This window comes from Alligator sinensis, unplaced genomic scaffold, assembly GCF_000455745.1.
Source record: "Alligator sinensis unplaced genomic scaffold, ASM45574v1 scaffold740_1, whole genome shotgun sequence".
In the NCBI taxonomy this organism is placed as follows: Eukaryota; Metazoa; Chordata; order Crocodylia; family Alligatoridae; genus Alligator; species Alligator sinensis.
The window spans coordinates 1256818-1269316 of record NW_005841964.1 but is presented as its reverse complement, the minus strand read 5'-3'; the positions used below and the strand labels follow the sequence as shown (position 1 = coordinate 1269316).

General features: G+C 40.6%; 1 protein-coding gene across 11 annotated transcripts in view; it reads left to right on the top strand.

Moving 5' to 3' along the window:
• TGDS (TDP-glucose 4,6-dehydratase) overlaps positions 1-11026 on the top strand; it is a 37742-nt gene extending 26716 nt beyond the window's left edge. For all 11 annotated transcript variants that reach the window (XM_025200342.1, XM_025200346.1, XM_025200341.1 and 8 more), the window contains 6 exons: positions 1447-1506; positions 3537-3580; positions 3934-4099; positions 6225-6283; positions 9423-9520; positions 10001-11026. In XM_025200342.1, coding sequence (XP_025056127.1) covers positions 1447-1506; positions 3537-3580; positions 3934-4099; positions 6225-6283; positions 9423-9520; positions 10001-10101 — 528 coding nt within the window. In that variant the 3' untranslated portion in view covers positions 10102-11026. The remainder of the gene's footprint in view (positions 1-1446; positions 1507-3536; positions 3581-3933; positions 4100-6224; positions 6284-9422; positions 9521-10000) is intronic.
• Positions 11027-12499: the final 1473 nt, after the last annotated feature.

Genomic DNA, 12499 nt, shown 5'->3' with positions numbered 1-12499 from the left:
CCCCAAAGACTTGACCCCCACCTCTTGTGTGAGTGCCCCACCCCCTGCTTACTCCATACTGGCAAGCTCTGTCTGTGCTGCAGCCTGGGGCATGGAACATGGCCCCATAACACTGGTGTGGTCCTAAGGTTGTGGGGAGGGAGAGCAGGGGGGCAGCGGCCAAAGGCTGCTGGGGGACAAGGGGGCATGGGCAGGGAAGGCTGAGGAGGGGGCAGGGGCCTGAGGCTGACGAGGGGTGAGGCAGGGATTGCAGAGGCATTGAGGGGGCGGGCAGCAGCTGTTGCTCTGGCCTTGGCGGATTGGGCCAGAGCTGCAGCAGTGGCATTGCTACCTTGCATTTTAATCCAAGATAAGGGCCTTTCTTCCTGATGTTAAAATGGGGCAAAAATGTCATTTTGGGATTGAGTTAATATGGTATTTAAATTAGGAAACTAGTTGATGCTAAATATAAACAAACAAACAAACCCAATATTTTAAAAAATGAAGATATGAAAATGTTAAGGTACCCTAGGTATAAACAGACAATTTTAGGGTGGGAGAGTTGAAGGGTCGAGGTCATTTTTTCTAGGATCCTACAGACATACCAGTGCTTTAAGTACCTGTTAAGTATGCAAGATTAAAATATGCTAATACCTTTTTCCCAGGAGAATGATGTACTTTTGTAAGTTAATAGTTCCTCATTCAAGTTAATTGCCAATCATTCCAAGAATAGGCCTGCTAAGCTGTGCCAGTCACATCCCAGCTTAATCAACACGGTGTTAAACCAGTTGTCAGTTTTTAGTTTGAGCATCACTGAAGCTTGGAAGATGTGTGTGTAAATGGCTGTGTTGCTCCTTTCTTGTCCCAGGTTTTTACTGAGATTAGTTGGGACTTCCTCAAATAGCATTAACTCTGTTTCCAGCTGCCCAGTGAAACCAGCTGCCTAGTCTTTCCTTATTTTCTTTTAGTTGCTAGTCAGATGATTGTCATTAGCAGCTTAATTTTTAAAGAACATTTTGTTTCTACCTTAGCATTTGTAGGCCATTACTTGGTTTTGCAGTGGCTCCTTTGGCATGAGGAGGAGTAGGAGAATAGACTTTTCTTAAAAAAACACAAAACTAAAAATAAAGTATTGATAGATATACCTTTTAGCTGTTTGGGTGTACATGGTTATAATGTACTTTAGAAAGTAATATAAATGAAATTTGGGAATAGGGAACTTACTGTTTTTTACAGGTAGAGCCCAAACAGTAAAGTTGTAGGTACTTGCCTATTTGGTAGCTGCGCCTTAAGCTTTCATTTAATGTTCATGAAGTATTTGCAGACTTTTGAATAGGCATTATCCATGTGTAAATCACTGGAGTTTGACTACTAAAGAAGCTAGGGCAACTTGGGTCCAACAACCTTGTTTATTACAACTGTCCAAATAAAGCTTGTTTAATCATATCCTTAATATTTTTTTTTAAGTTTCCAGTTGTTATTACACGAAGCAGCAATGTTTATGGACCTCATCAGTATCCAGAAAAAGTAAGTTACATGTGTGCTTTATTCTGAGTGCTAACTCGTTATACAAATGAGTTTTCAGTGAATATTATACCATGCTGTTTTCTCACAATCAGAATATACTGTTTTCCAAAGAAAAATAATCTGTGGTCACCCTGAGATAGCAGAGTCTGTTTTGGGTGGATGGCTTACATAGGTGATGCAGAAAAACGAGATTTATGAACTCCAACAACATATTTGGTAGCGCTTCTCAAATTTCTGTGGGGATACTGTTACCTTTTATAACTTGTTAGTTATAGTTATAACTTGTTAGTTAAGGGGCCCATACTCTTGCATGTAAAAGGACTAAGGCATCATCAGTGAAAACAAATAAATGGATGGATATACCAACCTGAAGCAGTTGGTATATGTGTTGAGAAAATATAAATGTATTCTTTCTTGCATTTGCCCAGGAAAATAATTATAATATGATACTAGAGGAAGGGATTTCCTTTCATAGTAATTATGCCAAGCACACTGGTGTAATTGGGAATTGAAATAAAACAGAACAAAAGCAGTGAAACATAATAAACTTTTGGTGAAACTGTAGTAGCATTCTGGTGAGGTTGTGCCTTTCTCACTGTTTCTAATTTTGGGCATCTAGGAAAGAATTGGAGGAATCATCATCGGTAACTCAAAAACAATAAAGAAAACTAAGGGCTAAATTCATTGACTTATCGAGTCAGAATTGGTTTAAGTGTATAGCTTTATTGCTTCAACTTACTGCCAGGTGGGCTGGGGGTAGGGAGGGAAGGAACAACAAATTTAATACCCCACCAAGCATTTTTAAGTTCTATGGAATATTCTTAATGAATCTTTGTAGTTGGGGATCACTTGCAAATTTAACACACAGAAATGACTATTTGTGGCTTTATGATTTAACTTTGTTACAGGTTGCTGGACTTTATCCTGCTCAGAAACATTTGAGTCAGGGATGTTAAGCGTATGGCCTGTGGGCTGGATTCAGCCCATGAAGCTGGGTCATCTGCCATGGGGTTTTTTATCACAGCTACCAGCAGCCAGGGAGTTAGCACTGCCGCTGTCCAGCCCTGTTAGCATCAGCATGGCAAATGTGCAGGAGTGAACACTGCTAGAGAATGCAGTTTTCAGTCACTGATGGCAGCTAAAATTGATGATGTTCACCCCCTGAGATGATAGCTGTACTAAAGCTGCAGCTCTGGCTTCCCATGGCTCTGCTGGTTGAGTGGTGGCAGCATTAACTCCTTGGCTGCTAGCACCAAGACAGCAGCGCCAGCCATCACAGCCAGAAGTAGAGTGGTCTGGGTCTGGCCTGCGAGGAGCCACATGCTCCCTATATGAGGCCAAATGAATTGGGCATCCCTGATTTAAGTGACACTGTCTAACCATGCTTGCTTTCATATGTTTATCCTTTGTGGCCTTACTTGAGTGTTTGGCCCCCTTTTAATCTTGATATGACAAGCACTTAAACTCAGTTAACTTTCATGCTTTTGAAATAAGGGGTTATTCCTTCTGAAGTTATGCATAACGTCCTTGTAGGGCTTGACTGCTGGCATAAACAGAGTAAGATCTATAGCTACTGATTTATCTCTATTGACAAAACATAAACGTTATTTCCTCATGTTGCGTATCCACTATTAATTTGCTGTTTGTTCCACAGAATTGTATTTCTTGTCTTAACTTAAAGATATCTGCGCTGTATGTCAGTGCTTTGTTTGAACAGAAAACTAGGATAGCCTTGTAACTTCTCTAAAAGCTTTTCAGTTGGTTGTCAGAAACATTGTGTGCGCATAGTAAAAATAGAAGTGAGAATTGTTCTATTAAATAAAATTCAAATGGACATTTTTCAATACTGCCATTTAACTTCACAGTGTGTTGTTATGTTTTGCTTTTAGATAGGTACTCTTTACAGGTAAACCATGGCCCCACTGAAGTCACTGTGTCCTTATATATGTCTAGGTTTGTTTTTGTTTGTTTGTTTTTGTTTTAATTACCTAGAGTAAACTCCTTTTTTATTTTGTTTTTTACTGTTTCAGGTTATTCCAAAGTTTATATCATTGTTGCAACAGAACAGGAAATGGTATGTAACTTAATTTTTGAACAGTTTTTTTTCTGGGTTTTTTTGCAGTGTGTGTGTGATGGACAAGTTTTAATTAAAAATTGCAGTCCATTCAGTATGCTTTATAAATGATCATTTGAAAAAAAAAAAATGAAAGCATCTTAATGCTTAGCTGAATAAGTCTAACTTTGGATTTTTAGTTAAATTTTTAATGTGGAACTATTCAACGTTTTTTAAAATTAAACAATTTTCTTTCAAGAAAAAAACATATCTTGTGTATGGAGTGTCTAATTAACACATTGAATTCTATGTTGATAGAATAATCACATACTTTTGTGTTAAAGCTCTGACAGAACATCTTTTTTCTCAATTAGCTGCATTCATGGTTCCGGGCTTCAAAAAAGAAATTTCCTTTATGCCACTGACGTAGTAGAAGCATTCCTTACTGTTCTAAAGGAGGGGAAGCCAGGCGAAATTTATAACATTGGAACCAATTTTGAAATGTCCATTACACAACTTGCTAAAGAATTAATACAGTTAGTAAGTAAACCATGTAAACAGGGCTTGGGGGTTGTCATTAATAACAATCATGTATATCTGTAAAATCCCTTTTACAGTAAAAGGGATTTTAATTACTGTATTTTTCTGCATACCATGCGTACCTTGTTTTGGGAAGGTTGAATGAGGTCATAGCTGAATCCCAACTGTTGCTGCTCAGTCAAAAACTACAGTTTAACTGTCTTGCAGCCACTATTGTATTGGCAGTAACTTTTTTTGTATCTGTGAAAAGGTTAAAACTGATGCTGAAGACTACACTGCATCCCTTCCTCCTTGGTTTGGAAAGGATGACAGCTCCAGGAACCATTGCAGTGTCCCTGTGATTCAATTTTGGTGGAGAGATTGGCTTTCTCGCTTAAATCATGCATCACACTTTTGGAGGGCTGATTTTTGGGGACCGGGCATATGGTGTGCAAGTAAATATGGTACTGTACGTTTAACTTAACTTAGGGCTTGGGGTGTGAAAGATCATGATTTTGGCAGCCTTAAAGTAGTATGCTGATCTACAGAACAGGTAGTATACAATATGCAAAATATCGCTGTAAGCTATTCTATACAGTAACCCTGACATAGAAGAAATGACCTGTAAGTCTGAAGGAATTCAGTCCCTGCATTATTGCATGCTAACATAGTCCTCCTGACCACAGCACACTGATGTCCCTATCACAAAAAATACTGGCACCGGGCACTGAAGAAAAAATTATATCTCGACATGGTCTTCAGATAGGCTAATGCCATCAAGTGACTAATACTTTTGATGTTACTTGTTTTGCTTATGGACATGGAGTTACCAAAAACATTGATAAAACCTACTGTAACTGACCAATTATACAGAATTCAAGTACAGTATAACCATATAAATCTGGCATGCTTGGGACCAAGCACCTGCCGGAAACTTGAAAATTCTAGATTTCTGAAAGCAGAGCAGCAGCTGGTCACGGAGGGAGGAGGAGGGATAGTGGTGTCCAGTCCTGGAGCAGTGTCTGAACATGGAGCAGTGGCGCAGTGGTGGATAGTGGCGGCGGCCGTCACATGCAGACTCCCCCTTGCGCTGCTCTGGAACTGGCTTCTGCTACTCCCCAAAGTAGCATATTCTTTAAAAGTAACAGATTTTTTATATCTGGATTTATGAGGTTATGCTATATTAAGTAGTTGAGGTGCCAGGGAAAGCATGGTCATTGGAACTGTAATAATCTTGACTGTTTAGAACAAGGATTTTCAACCTTTTTTAACAAGTGTACCCCTTCTGTCTCAAAGCTTCAGCTCAGGTACCCCTATAACTTAAAATTATTTGTGGGGTTTGAGCACATGTGTACACCCCACCTCACCCCCCCCCCCCCCCAAGCAGGTAAGTCTGAGGGGGAGGGGAAAGTGAGGCCCCTGCCGTGAGAGAGGGAGTGGGGCAGGGGCTGCGGGAAATGGGGCCCTGGCTGGGCTGAGTCAGGGGGTGATCGGAGCCTGGGAGGCTCATCCAGGGGCATGGGGGGGGCAGCTCCTGCTGCTGCACGCATCCTGGTGGAAGCCCAAGGGGCTCATGCCTTCCCCCCAATCTGTGTGCAGGGTGAGGTGGCTGTCGCTGCACTCTGGGCTTTGTGCACTGCTGTAGCTGCTCCAGGAGCAGTGCGTCACCACATGTGTCCCACTGCTGGCTGGCAGGGGGCGCAGTGCAGCCCAGCAGTGGCAGGCACGTGCCGTTGCATCGCTCCTGGGGCAGCAGTGCACAAAGTCCAGCATGTAGCAGCAGCCGCCTTCACTCTTCGCACAGACTGGGGGGGGATACGTGCCTCCCGGGCCACTGCCAGGGTATGCACAGCAGGAGGGAGCCCTCCTGTATCCCCTATGACCTTTTTAAGTACCCCTAGGGTACGTGTATCCCCAGTTGACAATCACTGGTTTAGAACAATGACTTAATCAGCCTTGCCTAATATAATTTTACTGAAATTTAGATGAAATAATACATGATAGTAGGTTTCATTTTCCAGTGTTACAATTTATATCTTTAGTATTTTAAGTGCGTACTGATTCTTATGCATAACAATTGGAACTAATTGTATATTGTAGCCAAGTTTTTAATATGGGAAATGATCTGCTCTTTTCTGCCTCCCAGATAAAGAAGACCAATTCAGAATCTGAAGTGGAACACTGGGTGGATTATGTCAAAGACAGGTGAGGTACTGATTAGTCAATTTACCACTGATTGTTAATTACAAGTAAGGGGATGTTATCCTAAAGTTTTGTGGTGTTTTTTGTTTTGTCTCTAAAACACAAGACCTCTTATATCATTGCAAAGACTTGGTTTTGAGTTCTTCTGATGGCCTTTTGTGTAATTTCATTGTATTTACATTTAATCTATACAAGAATGAGCATGAATATCAGGATGTTCAGATAATGATATAGATTAGAATATGACACTTATGATGGATCTTAACTCTAAATTGTAACTTGCTTAATACCTTATCGCCAGGGATCCTGGTTTTCCCTGATAAAAAATTGCAAGTTCTCTGATAAAAACCTGAATCTATGAGTAAAATTAAAGGCCCTCCCACAGCCCTCTCAGGGTCCGCTGGTGCCCCTCACTCCCCCAACAGCAGCCCCCAAGCCCCACGCATGCAGACGCACAGGTGCTGTCACAGAGGTGCAGACAGACACAGATGTGCAGGCGCAGTCCAGCAGGTGTGGGGAGAAGGGGTGGGGTGAGGCTAATGGCAGGGGCTGGGGGAGCCAGATCTAGAATGGAGGAGGGAGGTCTCTGTGCCTGCTCCCAGGGCCAGCGGGGAGGGGGCAAGGGCAGTGATGTCCCTCTGTGGGCCACACACACGTTGCCCTGCCAGTCAGGAGTGGGGGGTTTGCACGCAGCGGCTGCTACACCCCGTGCTGCTTTGCCACGGCTGGTGATGCACACGGCTCTGTGGGCAAGTGTTGCAGTGGTGGTGGCAGATAAAAATGGGAAATCTTTGGTTTTCTCTTGTTTTTTGGCGATGTTTTTTGTTTTTTTGTTTTTTGTGGGAAATGGAAACCTGGATCCCTGCTTATCATATTCAGTATTACTTAGGATAGAAAATACTCTTTTTAAACCACTGCTTCTTTCTACCATTTTTTTTCTTCCTTTCCTTTTTGTCCCCTTTTCCCCCCACAATGACTGCTACCTTCCTTTAGGCTCTAGTCCCAACCTGTTCCATCATCTAAAACCGATCAGCAGTGGAATAGCTAATGTTGACAATGGCTTCAGAGTTCTTAACTCAGTGAGAGTAACAGAATCCATAAATTTTGCATCTCTCAGATCACAGGTTCAGTCTTTCCACAGATCTAAGAAGGCAGTGGTTTTATTAGTTACATTGTTCAAATTTGGACGGTCATTCTAGCAACCATGAGAGCTTGTAATTTATTAGAAAGGATATAACTAAAATCTGAATATGTTGTGGCAGTTACATAAGCACAAGAATTTGGCCCATATAGCCTCTTAGTTCTGCATTTGACACTTTTGTTATAAAGTGCAATAAATCCTGGCATAATTTTGCCTGGGATTTCTTACAGAATTTGGGAGCAGACAACCTCCCAGAAAGTTGGTAAAAATAGTAGCGTCTTACAAAAGCTAGGTCTTTTGTAAAATGTGAGCATTACTTCATACGATAAACAAATATGAAGGAAGAGTGAAAAAACTAGCCCTGCAGTTTAGATTTCAGTAAAGAATTTTGGTGGCAAAAATAACAATTTGTACTGTTTGATTTAAATCTTTACTGTGTCTGGAAGTAATTTGCCTAAGAAAAAACTTTGTCTATGCTATAGAAACTGTGTTTAAGTATAATTTCATCTTTGGCTACAAGTATAGGCAAACTATTCAATGCCAGTTATCTGTTGTCAGTAATAGGAACACTTTCGGAATATAGATTATTATTTGCTTCACCAACAGTGATTGTGTTTGTACAATTGTAAGCTAGTAAGCAGCATGCTAGATAAAAAGTACAATACTTGTTACTGGATCTTGATAGCTTTGAATTATGTAATTTGAACTTTGTGGCCATGTCCAGATAAGCGGAGGCATGTGGCGCCACAGACCCATCTGAGGTGCCATTTACTGCATGTGTGTGTGTTCCCTATGCTGCTGTTTTGCAGCATGGGGTTTTTAAAAAAAACCCATGCCAAAGAAAAGCGGGGCAGCGCACATGGTAGCAGTGTGTGCCACTCAAAACCAGAGCTTGGCTGGCCAGAGCCACAGTCCAGCTGCCAGCCAGGCTTCCTGTTGTGGCTGGAGCCCCGGGGGGGCCCCAGGCCCCCCGGGAAGGCGGCGGGGGGCCCGACAATGGGCTGCAGCCCTGGGGGGCCCCCAGGCCCCCAGGTAAGGCTGCTGGAGCCAGCACAGTTGCTGGCGCTAGTCTCTGCTATTTCACTTGGGGTAACCTGCTGCATGCCAGAACACATGTGGGATGGGCATTCCCTGGGGGCAAGTAGCAGCAGTACAGGATTTGCGATTACTACTTGTCCCCAAGGAAACAAATGACTGTGCTCATCTGGACGTACCGTGTGTGTTGTCTCGAGTAGTAACGTTAACACACTGGGCGCGTCCAGACATGCATGGATGTTTGGTTCTCCGGGGACAGTTAGCACCAGCACACCTTGTGCCATATGGTTCTGGGTGGCCCAGCTCCTCTTTTCAGCAGCGCATGCTGCCCAAATGTGCACTGCTTCGTTTTTTCTTTTCGCAGGTTTTTCTTGACCCCTGGACATCCAGGTGTCAAAAAAATCTGCAGAAAAAAAAAACGGAGCAGCGCACACTTGGGCTGTGCCCCCTTGCAGCGCGGGCTGTGCAGTATGTGGTGCTGGAAAAGGTGTTTGCAGCACCACATACCACACAACCATGATTGTCTGGATGTGCCCATTGGGGTTAAAGTTACTAGGAAGCTTAAATTTCTAATATCTTCTTCCTGCAATTGCAAGTGCAAAGTTATATATGCACAATGATTGGTTCTGCCCATGTAATTTCTAACTACATAATACCTGGGTGCCCAAAAGAGACTCGTTCATATAAATGCTATCCATGTTGCAGTGTACAAGTGAGTATTCAAGCTAAATGTGCGGTGTTATAGTTGCGTAAAATAGCCTTATTTTGGAATAGCAGCGTAGTGAATCTAATTTGTCAGAGTGGAAAATGTTTTGGTTCTGTTAGTCTTTTAAAATACTTTTTAATATGATGTTTTGAAGTTGCTATAGACCAAAATCTGTACAGACTATCAAAATTGTTATGCTTTTAACTGAACTAGTGTTTTTTTTCCTGTTTCTAATTTTTTTTTTTTTTGTATTTTTTAAGACCTACCAATGACATAAGATATCCAATGAAGTCAGAAAAAATGCACAGTTTAGGATGGAGACCTAAAGTGCCTTGGAAAGAAGGAATAAAGAAAACAAGTATACCACCTTTTAATACCATTGGTTAATTGGAGAGTAACAGCAGGGGTGGGGGAGGGGAGGGAAAGCTTTTCTCCTTTTTAAAATCTGAAAATAGTGGCATAATCTCATGAGTAGCTAAAGCTAGAATAATGCTGATCTTGCACTTAAAAAGTAGCCAATGAAACTGACTCCTGCTAAGTAGCTAAAATGCCTGTCTTTTTAAGAAATCCATTAAGTCACCTGCCATAATTGGTATAATTTAGCAGCAGGTGCTCAAATTAACTTGATACTTTTAATAAGGTAGAATAATGTTTCGCATAAGGATTTTAACAAAGATTCCAAATATTATCTGACTATACTTATCCCAGAACGCAAATTCTAAATAATTAGTTCCTAAACTGTTAGTGGTGTTGTACCTGAGGAAAAAATCAGTGTATGTGAAAACTTTTATATTTGTTTTAATCTAACCTATGTGTCTTTATTTTTCCTTTACATTAGTTGAATGGTACAGAGAGAACTTTCACAACTGGAAAAATGTAGAGAAAGCTTTGGAGCCCTTCCCTGTGACGCAACCTTTTATGCATATTGATATATCATAGAATAGAAGGAAGAACATGAAGAAAATTCTACCTTGGGATCATTTTGTCAACTTAAACCTGCAATCAAGTGACCAACCTACAGTAGTTTCATCTACGTGGAGAATTGTGCTTAATTTAACTAAAATATCAGAAGGATTTTAAGAACTTTTTCACGCTTGATTCTTTTATTATAATTTTAATATATTTAAACGTCAGCTTTCAGTGCAATATTAAATCTTTTTATAGGAATTTAAAATAAGGAATTCATGTGGATGAAGATTTTTATAACACTAAATTGATACAGTTATTAAACTGTTTTGTTCACTTTCAATGAAAATGACTTTTTAGTTCAGAAATTTCATATGTACTAGTAGATCATTTTTATAATGTATACTAAACTGTTTCCATCATATGATGGCTTAAATTTCTAGTCAGGTATTCAATGACTGGGTAAAGAAAGTGTTTAATCTACAAAGAGATATTGAATCATAACAGTTGGAGAAGGGGTCTTGTATGGTCAATGTCCCATTTCCCTGCCAGTGCAGTATTTGTCTTTTGTTGATGCTAGTTCATAGTCTATGCTAAAAGCTGTAAAAGGAAGTGCTTTTCATTTCTCTTAGGGGAGTACTCTTATCCAAAAATATTGGGAGAATATTGTTATCCTATCTTTCAGAAAAAAGTTTTTATTTTTCACTGATTTTTACTGTCTGTTAAGATCCCTCAAATTATCTTGCCACAGCAATGTCTTGCTTTGTTACTACTTACCACTCAGAATTCTTTTCTCCTTGTTGTTTACAATTGTAATGTTTAGAGGAAATGAAATGTTGTTTGATACAATATTTCATTTGTTACAGTATTTCAAATGCTCCTAACTGCCTGTAAGTGAAGAATATTCTTGCTTTTACCCATAGGGATAAAAGCTAAATAAACTTGTTTCATCAATAGATCATTATCTTATCACTGTTAGTAACATTTTCCTGTAAGGCTCACTTTGTTTAAAATTAAAGAAAAATATGTTCACTATTTATGTACAATTCAATGTCAACTCAAACTCTGTGAAAAGGGCTAATACGTTTTTGAGAGTTGACTATGAGCCTAATATTCTTGTGGAACTTGTCTGTCTCTGTCTAAGGTGAAATCATTTACACCAACTGGTGGCCTGTGAGCTGTATGCAGCTGGTGAGGGGAGAATTTGTAGCCCCTAGGCTCCCCCTCATCTACTGCTGCTCCACCCCATTGTTCCTGCAACAACAACTTAGGTCTCTGGGCTCTACCTCTGTCTTCCAGTTTCCATAGGGGGCAGGGCAGGGCAGGGTAGTGGAGCTTGCCCTGCCAGGGAAGCCCACAATGCTACTGTGGTGTGGTGGGAAAACTCATCTGGAGAGCTGAGGCCAGAACATGGTGTGGGTGAAAGGTGTGGGGGTCTGGCATATGATGTGAGGGGGAATGGTGCTGATACATGGGTGAGATACAGCAGGTACCACAAATTGCTTAGAAGTTGGACATCCTGATCTAGACATGCTTATGTGCCTATCCTTGCACAGTTAATGTAAAAAACCATTTCTAAGTCTTAACTCAGTTGTCATGAAGCTACACTTGAAAACACTTGTTACACTTGAAAACACTTGTTACACAACAAGCTACACTTGTACACTAAGTACACAATATTATTTCTGGCAGTAACTAAAAGTGTGACTAAATAGAGATATCACTTGTTAATTTTAACTGAAAATGTGGTTTATAAACAACTTTTATGACTTTGGTATAACAGTGTATGAAATAAGCCAGAGTTCTCATATAATTCACATTCATTTTTGCATGTTGACTGCAGAGCTGCAGTAGCTTTTACAATGCAATCCCAGATCCTTTGGCTCTGTAATCACCGCTACTATGAGAATCTTAAATGTAAGGCTGGAAAGTACCTGAGTAGGTCATCTAGTCAGTCTCCTGCTGAGGTATGTTCAAGAATTTCTGCACATTCCCATTTCTCTAAGTTGTTTCTGACCTCTGAACTGAATATACTAAAAGGAAATACTGCGTCAACAATCTGCTTATTTTAAGATCTATTTAAAACCTATCTACCTTGACATGTATTCCTTCCAGTTTGTGCTATACTTCTGATTGCAACGTCTGGACTAGTCTAATACTAGGGCTTTACCTGATGCTTTTGTAGGTTGTATTTGACTTTTGGTGTTAAAGGTAGTTCAGTATTGACCTACTCAGTGATGCAAGTGCTATGATTTAGAGCCCATTGTAACTGAAGATGTGATCACTTATTTCTTAAAGATCTGTGAACCTTACAAAAGTAGAGGTGTGTATTTTTTGAGTTTGTCAGACTGCCTAGTACCAGTTTGAAGTTGATCCACGTTGAGGGCTGTAAAAAACAGCATAAAGTGGCCACCCATGACCTGCTAGGCTT